Source organism: Mustela nivalis (assembly GCF_964662115.1).
Source record: "Mustela nivalis genome assembly, chromosome: 12".
NCBI classification, from domain to species: Eukaryota; Metazoa; Chordata; class Mammalia; order Carnivora; family Mustelidae; genus Mustela; species Mustela nivalis.
The window spans coordinates 10676387-10689414 of record NC_139031.1 but is presented as its reverse complement, the minus strand read 5'-3'; the positions used below and the strand labels follow the sequence as shown (position 1 = coordinate 10689414).

At 52.3% G+C, this 13028-nt stretch overlaps 1 protein-coding gene across 1 annotated transcript in view; it reads left to right on the top strand.

Annotated features, from left to right (window-relative positions):
• Positions 1-11745, top strand: part of CLCN1 (chloride voltage-gated channel 1) — a gene marked incomplete at its 5' end in the record, with an annotated part of 31355 nt that extends 19610 nt beyond the window's left edge. Inside the window, 9 exon segments of the mRNA XM_082691705.1 lie at positions 936-1149; positions 1387-1520; positions 4159-4403; positions 4674-4785; positions 5126-5205; positions 5455-5493; positions 8393-8497; positions 8588-8674; positions 9176-11745. Coding sequence (XP_082547831.1) covers positions 936-1149; positions 1387-1520; positions 4159-4403; positions 4674-4785; positions 5126-5205; positions 5455-5493; positions 8393-8497; positions 8588-8674; positions 9176-9547 — 1388 coding nt within the window. The 3' untranslated portion in view covers positions 9548-11745.
• Between the last annotated feature and the right edge of the window lie 1283 nt (positions 11746-13028).

The following is a 13028-nucleotide window of genomic DNA, read 5'->3' as shown; positions in this document are numbered from 1 at the left end:
TCCCAGAATACGTATCTCTTGTGACAGTTGATGTTCTGAAGTATGTCATGTGTACCATCTTGCAGAATTAGTCCTCCCAGTATTTCCCTTCTGTGACTTTTCTTATTTTTTTTTTAAAGTAAGCTCTACACCCAACTAGGGACCTGAACTCATGGCCCTGAGATCGAGAGTCACGTGCTCTCTCAATTGTGCTCCTGTCGTTTGTGTCTTTTTCCTGTTCTCTTCTCTCGTGTAACTCCTAGTGACTATTTCTGTTGATGGGAAAACAATGAAAAATAAGATTCTGTTTTCAAAGAGTTCATAGAATCATAACATTTTAGATCTGCAAGGGCTTTACGACTTATTCAGTGACCTTTTTTTCCCTTAGAGATGATAGTATGGGATTCCAAAAGGATCAAGTTCTACACACACAGTTGAGAAACTATAGAATCAGAATCTGAAACAGGTGTTATTACTCCAAGTCCACACCATGAGTCCTGGGTTTTGACTCCCTTCCCTCATATATTGTTGACATTAAAACCCGAGGTCCAGTAGAAAATGCTGTCACTGGGTTTTAGAATGCTCAATTAAGAATGATCCAAACTTTTGGGGGTGCCTGGCTAGTTCAATCAGTAGAATATGTGATTCTTGATCTGAGGGTTGTGAGTTTGAGCCTCATGTTGGATATAGAGAATATTAAAAAAAAAAATGATCCAAACTTTCGAAAGCAAGGAATAGATAAGACATCACTATCTTCATCTTACAAAGGAAAATTTGGGCACACAGAATGATTTTGTAAATTGCCCAAGGACACAGAATGAGATCAAAATGATTTGCTGACAGTTTTCTAGCTCCTACTCTTGACAGATGGTTGTGTCAGGAGTGTTGGCACTGACCAGGATCACATCCCGCATGTGGCAGCCCTAACCCACTGGTACATTCCTGTGTCATTCTAGGGGCAGCCGCGCTGACCGGTGCAGTATCCCACACAGTCTCCACCGCTGTGATTTGCTTCGAATTAACGGGTCAGATTGCCCACATCTTACCCATGATGGTGGCTGTCATCTTGGCCAACATGGTGGCTCAGAGCCTTCAGCCCTCTCTCTATGACAGCATCATCCAGGTCAAGAAGCTACCCTACTTGCCTGACCTTGGTTGGAACCAGCTCAGGTCAGGGCACCAGCTGGAATTAGTTCAGGCTTGATGGGGTGGAGGTGGGAGCTACTGAGATTAGGATCAACATTTGGGAATACTGCTTTTTACTTTTTACTTATTTTTATGTTCCCATGTACTTAATGAGTATTATGAGTGACATGATGCATGGTAAACCTCATGGGAAGAATGGAAGGGACAGCAAAGGAACAAGTTTATGGTGGGGCTAACGCCCCATGCCTTCTCCCCCCGTAGTAAATTCACCATCTTTGTTGAGGACATCATGGTACGTGATGTGAAGTTTGTTTCAGCCACTTGCACTTATGGGGAATTGCAAACCCTGCTCCAGACCACCACAGTCAAGACTTTACCACTGGTTGATTCAAAAGGTGAGTGGGAAGAAAGGAAGCAGACTCCTGAGCCAGTGACCTGAACCAGGGCTCCACTGTAGTGCGGGCTTATCTTTAGGGATCACCCCGTCTGCCACAGGATACCCAGCTTGTGTTCCTAGTCAACACGATCATCTTCAAGGAGGAAAAATACTGCCAGAACACAAGCAAAAGAAGGAAGTTAAAAATACAGTCAGAGAGGGGCACCAGGAGGCTCAGTGAGTCGAGCACCGGACTCTTGATTTCGGCTGGGGTTGCACTTTCTGGATCATAATCTCTGGGTCGTGAAATCAAGCCTGAACTGGGCTCCATGCTCAGCGGTGTGTCTGCTTGGGATTCTTTCTCTCCCTCTGCCCCTCCCCCCATTCTCGCTCTCTCTAAAATAAATGAATCTTTAAAAAAAAAAAATTCAATTAGAGAACTAAAGAGCCGATGCTCTTTAGTCAGTGTAGCTATGTCCTCTAAAGTCACTAAACACTGAACTAGGGTTACTATACTGAAACACTGCCCTGGAAAAAATACAGGGTTAGTTTCCTCCTGTCTCATCTTCTTCAACCGATGAATGCATAAACTTATTTTATGTGTGTCTTTCTTTATATACTGTCGATTCATTAACTAGCATTCATGGCCAACAGGGCTACACCTCATGCCTGAACAAAGCTTACCTAACAGGGATATTTTCTCCATAAGGCACATCACAGCCTTCTTGTTCGGGGGGTAGGGGGTAGGGGTAGGGAAGGATGTCAAACAGCAGAATCACTAACACAAAACCAACAGAAGTGTGAAAATGTGACATCAAATGGACAATGAAAAGAATGCTTGCTTATGAGGGCTGAGAGAAGAAGCAGAATGTTACTTTTCTAACCTCAGCTGGGAACATGTGTTGGGGGAGGCTCCAGTGGTTTGCTGCGTTGTGCAAGTCTGTGAATGATGGTGGAGGCATCTTGAGCCCTGATTGGGGTTTACAAATACCTGGACTTCAGCCAGGAGGCAAATTGGCAAACAGGGCATTCATGAATAAGTGAGGCCCCGCTGTAAAACCCTAGCCCCTTGTGTGGTTCTCTTTGCTACTTAGTTGAATGGGAGCGGTTCTTCAGTGCCCAACTTGAGGGGCAAATGAAACGGTTCCATATGAAAGAGTGAGTGGTTTTACTCCTTTCTAATTTTTTAAGAGAATTTATTTATTATTCTTAAAGAGAGAGAGAGAGCGAGCGTGGGAGGAAGGGACAGAGGGAAAGGGAGAGAGAGAGAAATCCAAGCAGATTCTGTGCTGAGCCCGGAGCCCAGCACGGGTCTTGAGCTCATGACACTGAGATCACAAACCAGACTGAAACCAAGAGTTGGACTCTTAGCCAACTGCACCCCGAGGCACCCCTTTTTAAAATTACTCATTCATTTGTTTATTTATGGAAGTTTGTTTATTTATGGAAGTTTGTTTGTTTCTGGAATGGCCTTACAGCAGCTCTTTCCCTTCCTTCACCATCCTTTTCGTCCACCTTTGGCGTTTAATTCTGCTCTGTATTATGATTTTTTAAGGGTTTTTTTCATTTATTTGACAGAGCACAAGCAGGGGGAGCAGTAGGCACAGGGAGAGGGAGAAGCAGGCTGCCCACTGAGCAGGGAGCCCTTTGTGGGGCTTGATCCCAGGAACCCGGGATCATGACCTGAGCCAAAGGCAGATGCTTAACCGACTGAACCACCCCGGCACCTCTATATTATTTCTTATTGGAGTTTATATCTATGTCTCACTAGGCTGAGAATTCTTTGAGGGCAGAGACTATAACTTCTATCTCCTTCAGACTGCCTCCTTCTAGGTATTTACTAGATATTAAGTAAACACTGCCTAATGTTTGAATTCATGTAATTAAGAAGAATCATGTAGGGCCATTTGGAGCCATTAAGTTTGTTAGTTCCTGATTTCAGATAATCAGAATGTCCATGTTGTTTAAGTTAGATTCATTTTAATATTTTTCCAAAATCCCAAATACTTTGTAAGTGGTCTCTAAAGCAGTGGCTTTTCACTGGAGCAGGGGTACAGCCAAGGAGGTACAGGGTTTTCATAATAGTGACTAAGACCTAATGGTAAGATTTATCTTAATAACACTGTTGTAATTTTATGGGCTTAAAACAATGAAAATACTCTTCCATATATGAAAGATCTTCCCAGGAAAAGGAGACAATTTGTTTATATATCCTAGAAGGACCCACAGTCTTTAAGTGATTAAACCTCAGATAGCCTTCTAGACTTCCTTCTAAGTATATTTCATCTCAGTCTATATAAATGGCTTTTGAAGTCTTTCTTTCTTTCTCTCGAGATAGGATTGATTAGCCATTTTAGTACCAAGTTCACCTATTTACAAACAGCCTGTATAAGGAAGGGCTTGCATCAAAATAAGTATAAATTAACACCAATTAGCATACTATCAATTGGGTCTCTAAGTGCTAAATGAGTGAAATAAAAAGGATTGAATGAGGTCAGTCCTGGAAGATGTATGAAATGAATCTTCAGGAAGAGAGGGGAAGAGCTGGAAAAAGAAGTTGGGGTGCTTGGCTTCTGTCCCCAGCTCCGTCCTGCAGAGCATGTTGGAGGGGGCAGGGAACCATGCAGGCCCTCAGGCTGCGCTTGGCTCTCCCCCAGATTCAATGATCCTGCTGGGCTCCGTGGAGCGGTCAGAGCTGCAGGCCCTCCTACAGCGTCACCTGTGCCCCGAGCGGAGGCTGCGGGCGGCCCAGGACATGGCCAGGAAGCTGTCCGAGCTGCCCTTCGACGGGAAGGCTCTGCTGGCTGGCAAGGGGCACCAAGGCATCTCCCCTGAGGGCCGGAGGGAGTCCTTTGCCTTTGTGGATGAGGATGAAGATGAGGACCTCTCTGGGAAGCCTGAGGTGACCAGGCAGGGATGGGCTGCGGGAGGAGGATGGATCGGGGCAAAGGGAAACTGGGAGGAGGGAGATGGGATGCTGGTCACCGAGGAAGTCAGAGCCCAGTGCACCCGGGGCAGGGACTGAAGGAGATCAGGTTGCGGGTGCTGGCACCAGTGAGAACTGAAAGGGATATAGGAATTCTGAACGGGTGTGAGGGTGAATGGACGTAGATAGAATTCCTGGGACACCAGCCTCTTCCCCAGGACTGAGAATTTTTACTGTTCCTTATAGCTGCCTCCTCTCCCTCCTCCTCACCCCTTTCCTACTGTCCCGTTGTCCTCCGAAGAGTCCAATGGGCCCCTGCCCAGCCACAAACAGCAGCCAGAAGCCCCGGAACCTGCAGGTGAAGAATCTCCCAGCATGCACCCGCATTCGTGCCTCCTGGGCGCTCTCTGGGCTCTCCTCCACCCAAGGGCTGCTACTATGAGGAGGGACGAGGGCCGAGGGAGGCAGGGAGTTGTGATCATTGAATCTCCTGACTGTCCCGAGTGGTGGGAGCAAGGGCTGATTCAGGAGGGTAGGATAGAGAGTATCTGTAGAGGGAGGCATCTGGGAAGAGCACACTGTGTGTGGCAAAGTGTCAGGGGCCCCTCGCTGCCTCCCATCGCCCGTGGCCCCAGCCCTTTCCTCCCAGGACAGACAGGACTTTGTCTCCATTTCCACCTGCTCGCCACTCCTCTCAGGTCAAAGACCCTCTGTCTTTCGGTCCCTGCTGCGCTGCTTACTGGGCAGACCTCGCCCCACAAAGAAGAAAACAACCCAGGTAAGAGCAGATGTGCTGTGGAGGGTGGACAGGGAAAGGACCACGTCTCTGAAGACTGAGAGCGCCATGGTCCTTAAATCAAGGGGGAGGAGGTCCCAGCACAGGGACGCTTCATCACAGGGCAGGAAGGATGAGCAGGGAAGCAGGCATCGGTGGCCCTGGCCTGTGAGGGTTGCTAATGGTCAGGGGAACCACAGCTGTCATGGGGAGAAAAGGGAAAGAACTTGGACCTGTGGCTTTCTTCTCTAGGAGTCCACGGATTTAGTGGACAACATGTCGCCTGAAGAGGTAAGAGAAAACAGCCGTCTGGGATGGATCGTTCTGTCAGGTGAAGGCTTTGCTCACTTGCTTCATTGTGTTGTAACAGTAAGATGCTAGTCTAGGCCAGAAGGCATTCTGAGAGGTTGGGAATGAGACGTGATTATGGAGAAAGGGATGGGCCCATTGCTCAGAGGTGAGGGAAACGTGATGGTCTCAGAGGGATCAGAGGAGAAAGACTGTGAGCTTCCACGCATAGATGGGACCAACAGTGCTAAGATGAGCCTTAGATCTTTTAGACATTAGGGACGTTCTGAACCTGGAAAAGGCCATGCAGGAAGGACGAGCTTCACCTGAAGTAAGATGGCCCCAGGCAGCCTGCAGTTACACGTACCAATGTGGAGGAGCAGCATGGAAACTAAGGCGGTCAGTGCCTGCTTGAGGTTACGATACCGGACTGGACAGGGCTTCCAGACAGTGGACAACTAGGAAATGCCAGGAAGCGAGACTGGAAAGAATGGAAAATGGAGGGCCAATATGGACAGTGGTGTCTCATTCGGACAAACACCTGTTTCCTGAAAAAGGTAATTATTGAGGACATGAGAGAGAAAACCCAGCCCTGAATGGGCTTGGTTGTGAGGAGGGGACAGACATGGAGCCCTGATTTGGAGGCAGCAGGGCAGTCCTGATCACAGTCCTGATGGAAAGAGACCCCAGGGTTGCAGAGAAACAGCAGAGTCTATTAGCAACCATTCTGTTTGGTAAAAGAATGCAGACCTCCTGTGGAGGCTGAACAGCCACAGCTTTAAAAGTATGTAGATGACAAAGAACCTAGCAGGTGTTATTTTAAAATAAACTTCTCCTTGGTTGTCCAGACTGGATGTGGGGGGAGGGAGTCAGAGGAGAGAAGGAAGCCTTCCCCTTCTCCCCTTGTCACCTCTCAAAACACGCACTTTTCTGATCAGTGCTTCATGGAAAGTTCGATGAGCACAGAGGAAAAAAATAGCTCTTGCTTCTGCCCCCAAGCAGGAATCAGATGGGTCATAACTATGGTGGAGGAGGGCCTTGCTAAGTGCTAACCCAATAATCATACTCTTCAAAGAAGCACACCAGAGGGAAAGCTGGCTAGCTGACCCAGTGAGGCTATTTAACAACCGACGAGGGGTATAAACAAAGCATACGTTTTTAGCTTATGTCTTTCCCAAAGAAGATTTCGGGTACCGAAGCTCCCCTGTCACTCTGGGATATTCTAGAGGGATAAGATCCCATAGGAGTAAAAACTCAGGATATTTTGAAACTAGTTTTCAGACAAGATCGAGGAGGCACCCTTGGCAATATCCCGGTGACGCCTGCAGGAAGAGCTCAGTTACATGTCACCAGAAGTGTTTCCTTCTGCTCCCCGGTTCGGAGCACACACAGAGCTCCCGTCTGGTAAAGGGGCTGAGCCTTTGCAAGTAGTGGGACAGATCAGACCCTGAAGCAGACAAACCCTGCCCCTTGGAGACAAGCTGGGGCTTCCTGGAACAGGATCGTCAGCCAAGGTCGGAAGCCTGGCTCCACCTCTGTGTCATCTTGGGCAGACTGCTTACGTACTCCATGCTTCCGTCTCCTCATCCGCAAGACAGAGACAATGAGAGCCTGTTGGAGATGATTCAATGTACAGTAGCTGGAATAACGCATGGCCCAGAGGAAGTGCTTGGTGCATGGGCACTGGGAAGGGCATGAAATGGTCCAGGAGGACGGGACCCACCACACCAGGGTCGGCAAGGGTCCTACAAATAAATCGTATCCACAGCACACCTGCCGAATGGTCACCCATCCATCCATCCGTGGGTCCCTGTGCTGTGAGGGCCAGCCAGACCTGGTGTGAACATTCAGCCAGGGAGAGTGAGGTTTAGAGGAGGTGGGATTGCAGTCCAGAACTGCCAGGAAGGGACAGATGGAGGGCACCCCACTATGGACTCCACACTGGGCTTGAGAACTATGAGGCGGCCTTCGGAGACTCTCTGATGCCTGAGACATGCGAATTTGGACATTAGGAAAATAAAATAGTACAGAGTTCAGAGGGTACCGACTGAAAAGAGATTTCAAGAAATTTTCAATTCAGTTATGAAAGTGAGAGCTCTCCTGGATTATTTGGAATCTTGGGGATTTCAGCATGTATCTCTAAAATCAAAAAGAGGTTAAGGCCTTCATGCCTTCATGCTTCTGTCACAGACAAAATACAATGGTTTTACTCAAGCCAACCAAGTGCCGCGTGACCCAGGACAGCTCTTCAAACCCAATGGGTAGCTGCTATGTTCTGTAAGAGACAAATGTGCTAGATTCTGCACAGCATTCCGGGGGCAACCCCACAGAACACGCTGAAGGGGTTACACCGTCACCCCTGTCCTGTAGGGAGAGAGAAGACAAACACCAGTAAGAGCCCGAGCGCAACCCAGGTCATCTCGGAAAAGGAGAGACCGGCAGAGTACGATGGGGATAGAAAAAGTGTGCTCCTGGGATCCTCAGGGGATCCCAGCGTGGAGGCAGGTGGAGGAATAAGGGGAATCCAGAAGAGCAAATGCAGATCCGAGAAGACATGCCTGGTTTCACTGAGCACCGGGTATTGCAGGAGTGGTGGAAAATAAAACTGGGCAGAAGGGCTGGAAAAGACCAAGTGTTGGAGGCATGGGGTGGGGAAGGCGGGAAGACAAGAAGACAGAGCCGCACTCTAAGTGCCGAAGGGTGAAGGTGATGGGGACCTGGTGAGGGAGGAGAGGCCGCTGGGAGGAAGGGAGCAGGTCTAGTGATCCGGAGCATTTGTGAGAGTTCGTTGCATAGTTCAGGGTCTGAGCTGGGGCTGGGAGGGCTGAGTGGGGTCAAGCTGCAGATCTGAGGCTGAAGGGGGCTCTAGGATACTGAGTGACTGCCCTACTCCGCCGCACAGATTGAAGCCTGGGAGCAGGAGCAGCTGAGCCAGCCTGTCTGTTTTGACTACTGCTGCATTGACCAGTCCCCCTTCCAGCTGGTGGAGCAGACGTCCCTGCACAAGGCAAGTGCTTGCCCCCTGATGGTTCAGGGCTGCCGAAGGCAGCGGAGGTCTGGGGTGAACGTGCGCTGACATGCTGCTCTTTCCCTGCAGACCCACACGCTGTTCTCCCTCCTTGGCCTCCACCTTGCTTACGTGACCAGCATGGGGAAGCTCAGGGGCGTGTTGGCATTGGAAGAGGTAAAAGGGACAGGTCCCATTTGAGCAGCAGGAGGAAGAGTGGGCCCAGGATAAGGGTGCGGGGGTACGGAGGGGTGGTTTAACTTCTGGGAGGTCCCCCAGAATTCCCTCTCTATTGCTTAGGCAGGGATTGGAGGGGACGGAGGGAGCAAGTGGTGGAGAGGAATGCTCCAGGGCTTTCCATGGCCCGCGGGTTTGGGATGAGGATTCTAGGCATGAGTCACGGTTTCATGTGTTTGCTCTGGGGAGGGGCGTGGAAAGAGGGAAGAGATGGGGTGTGGCTGAAGGATGCCTGAAGGTCCCTAGGAAGGGGCCTTGCCAGCGGAGCTTGAGATTCGCAGATCCACAGGTGCATCCCCCCTGCCCCTTCTCGTGCCCCTCCGTGTCTTTCCCACTCATCCTCCTTGCATGAATGGGTCCTTCTCACACGCCTGTTTGTCTCACCCCGTCCCATCTTCTTTCTCTTCCCGATTTTATACCCCCTTTCCCTCTCCCCACCAGCTGCAGAAGGCCATTGAGGGGCACACCAAGTCTGGGGTGCAGCTCCGCCCTCCCCTCGCCAGCTTCCGGAACACGACTTCCATTCGGCAGAACCCTGGGGGCCCGCCCCCGCCCACAGAGGCCTGGAGCCTGCCTGCGGGTGGCACGGGGGCTTCTGGGGCAGGGGATGGGACTCCCGCCTCCCCAGAGACCCCCGTGCCCTCCCCCTCCCCAGAGCCCCCTCTGTCCGCGGCTCCAGACAAGGCAGAGGGCGAGCTGGAGGAGCTGGAGCTGGTGGGGAGCGCGGGGCTGGAGGAGCTGGCCGACATCCTGCAGGGCCCCAGTCTGCGATCCACTGACGAGGAGGAGGAGGAGGAGGAGCTGATCCTGTGACCATCTCCAGGACCGCCTCTTAAAGACTGTCCAGAGCCCCAGGCCAGTGTGCGTGTGGAGGGGGTATGTCCTGAAGCTGGAGAGAGCACACCACCGTCCCGACCCCTCCTGGGAATTTTAAAAGGTGATAGTTTTAGTCTTAGAGGAGGGTTACAATTTGGGCAGAGAGAGTAGCCTCAGTCAGCTCTTTAGGCCACGTCCGCCTGTTAGGCCAAGTCCGGACAGGCGGGGGTTCCAAGCCCAGTGGAGAACCCAATATTCCCTGGGACTTCCTGAGCCTTCCTGGGACGTGCCTGGAAAATCCCCTGCCTCTCTCAGCCCCCCTTCAGTCCCCCGCAGTCCCCAGTGTCGTGACCCAACACCGCCCTGGCTTTGCCCCTGTGACTGACAGGGTCTGCATGGGGAGGCCCACAATGACTGTGGCCTCGGAGGACAGGGTCACCTCCCGGCCTCACAGAGTGCCAGCCCTGAGTATAATCACCCACGGCCCTCTCTCACAGCCCCCCACCCCAGCCTCCGGCTTGCGGACCTCCGCTCCCTGAAATGTGTCTCCCAGTCCATTCTGGCTCCCACTCCCTGTCACCGGACAGGGGCCATCACTGAGGCAGGGAAAGGCCGGTCCCACTGGCCCCTCTTCGTCCCAGGGTGTAAACAGTGCGCTGTGGATGAAGGAGGAGCGGCCCCTAAGAGCAAAGGGCTCCGTGCAGGAAGCACGCGTCTTGTTGCCGAACATGCATGCCTCCTTCGGGCACAAACCCAGCCCATCTCGCACCAACGACAGCTTCCTCACCCTCCAGTTTCCAGGTCACCCTGGCAACTACATCCCCTCTCCATGGTCCTCATGGACCTCTCCTGCCCCAGGGTCCGCCGTGCCCTCCAGTTGCTGCCGCTGGGGCTTCTCCTGCCAAGAACCAAGGCTCAGGGCAGCCGGGTCACTGTGTCACTGAGACACCGGCCTTTCTAGAGGTGGGGCGATGGGGGTTCAATGTCAAGATGGCAAACCTCTTTGACGTTTCCCATGCCAGGGAAGCCAGAGACTTATCTCCCCAAACCAGCGATAGGGTGCCTGTCGTTAGCCTGTCTCTCCTCGGAAATGGGCCTGGGTGCCCTGAGCTCCTGGCAGCCCTGGCTTCCACACCCAAGGCTTTCTTCCCTCCCTCCCTCCTTTTGGTCCCTGTCTAATTCTACGAGTTGTACTCCTTTTCCCACATTCTCCTCCTTCCCCTCCCCTGTGCCCACTCTCCGTCATCCCCCAAAGAAGACACTCATAGTCAGAGGTGCCACCACATTCTGTTTAGTGCCATTGAACACAGCCTGTAGCCCTCTCCAACAGGATGTCCCTTCCACGCCCGCCCCCAGGCCAAGACAAGGTGCAGCCTGGGCAGGGGGGCTGGCAGTGGGCATTTGAGCCCATGCCCATGTGTATATAATCTATGATATTTATATATATAGATATATTTATATATAATTCTCTCTGTAATATATGTCATAGAATCTCTCTTGGGCCTGGGGTAGGAATGTCACATTAAGAAAACATGCTAAGACTGGCCGTAAAAATGGTTATTTCCCAGACCTGGAAGACAGAGCTTGGGGTGTAGAGGCGGGGACAAAGAAAAGGTCATACGCTCATTCGCCAAGAGCCGCCCCCCCACCCCCCACCCCCAGCACAAGGATAAGAAGGGAGGCACTGGGGGAGGTGGGGCAGTGGAAGGGGAGGAGTGGGAGATTTGGATTTTTCTTTAATAAAGTGATTCGAAAATGAAAGTGCACCCCCCCCACCAAAGGAAAATCATTTAGCAAGAGCAGTTTCATTCACAAGAATATAAAAACAGCCCTGTTCCAGGACTGTTGGAAAACGTGCTGCACAGCCTTTAACCCCAAAGGAAAAGCAACCCTCCCCCAGCCCACCCCACCCCTGACAGCCTCTTCCTGCACATGCCCCTCCCCTCCCCCTGAATAGGCTATAAGCAAACCCCATGCACCCTACCCCCAGCACCAGAGAGGCAGTTCCTCCCTCCAGAAGAGTCCTAAGAGGGTCCCAGGCCAGCTCCTTGGCTCTTCAGAATGGAAAATGCAGGCCCCCACCTGACCTCTGCTCTGCGAGCCCCCTCCACGAGTAAAGTCTGCTAGATTCCCTCAAGGCTTCAGCCACTGTTGCAGGGACCATTTGGCTTCCTCTGGGAAGGGAGGGAGGGAGGGAGGGAGGGAGGAAAGAACACGGCTTTAGTCCACCTTTCCCGACGCCATAGGCCCTGAGCAAGGACAAACTGTACTGAATGAGCCCACTGGATTGGATGTCCGCCGCGGTCTCAGGGCAGAACCTAGGCAAGAGGGTGTGAGACTGAGCGGGAAAGGACGGTGCACTGAGACAGCAGGTGACGTGAGGCGAGGAAACGGGGACCAGTGGGAAGAGGGAACCGTGAGCATGCCAAGCCCGGAGGTCCTACGGCAGGAGGGCAGGACTCTCCAGTGAGGGGCAACCAGCGAGGGCATGCAGGGCCACCTCCCCGAGCTGCTCTCTGCGCCATCCTGCGCCCTCCTGTGTCAGGTCCCATCACCAAACACAAGCGAGGCCTTCTGTTGAGACAGCTGTGGATAAGGTGACCCCCTCCCCACGCTCACCAGGCCCACTCCCGGGTCCTCCAAGGACCAGCCCCAGGAAAGCCACCGTCCCTCTCCTCTGGAGGACATGGGATCCTGGCCTCAGCTGCATTGCAAGAGCACATGTGAATGACTGTGTGAACTCAGTGCGGGGTGGGGTCCAGTCACTGATGGACAGAAACACCCCTACTCTTAACCTCCTCATTCCAAAGCAATAGAAGTCTGGGGCATGGGGGGGGCAGTTCTGTCCAGGGTGTGGGAGAGAGTGACAGTGCCCCCTTCCTGGCAGAGGGTAAAGAGGTGGGACCCCTGATGAAGTTTGGGTAGGACACAAGGCCTTGGAGCTGGAGCCTTAGCCCCGCACGAGGCAGGAGGGAAGGCAACAATGAAGCTCTCAGCTTCTCTCTTCTACCCGGAGTCTCCCTGTGCCCCTGCAGTGGGAAGGGGCAATGTGCCAGCATCTCCACAGCTGTGGCGTCCTTCTCTCTCCCCCTGGGCCTCTGCTGGCAGGATCTCTCACAGAAGGGCTACGCAGAAGTCCCCACCACAATGGAAACAGGGAGTGCGAGGACCAGCCCTTTCGGGGCGTGCGCCTCACTGTAACCCGCCCTGGAAGGAAGAACACTCTGATTCTCCTCTCTTCCTCCACAGGGGGCCTGGGGAGGGAGGGAGGACATCTGTGAGGCCCTCCTTAGAGTCCTGGGAGGAGCTGAAGAAGGGGCAAAGGACCCGAGGGCCCACACTGCTCCTCAGCAAACAGCCCGCCCTGGCCGGGACCTGACAGCACCGGACTCCTCCCTCCAACCCACTCAACCCTGAGTCCCCAAAGAAGTTATAAAAATGTAGAAAAGGCAAAGAGAAAAGTGTAAACAGCTCCAGA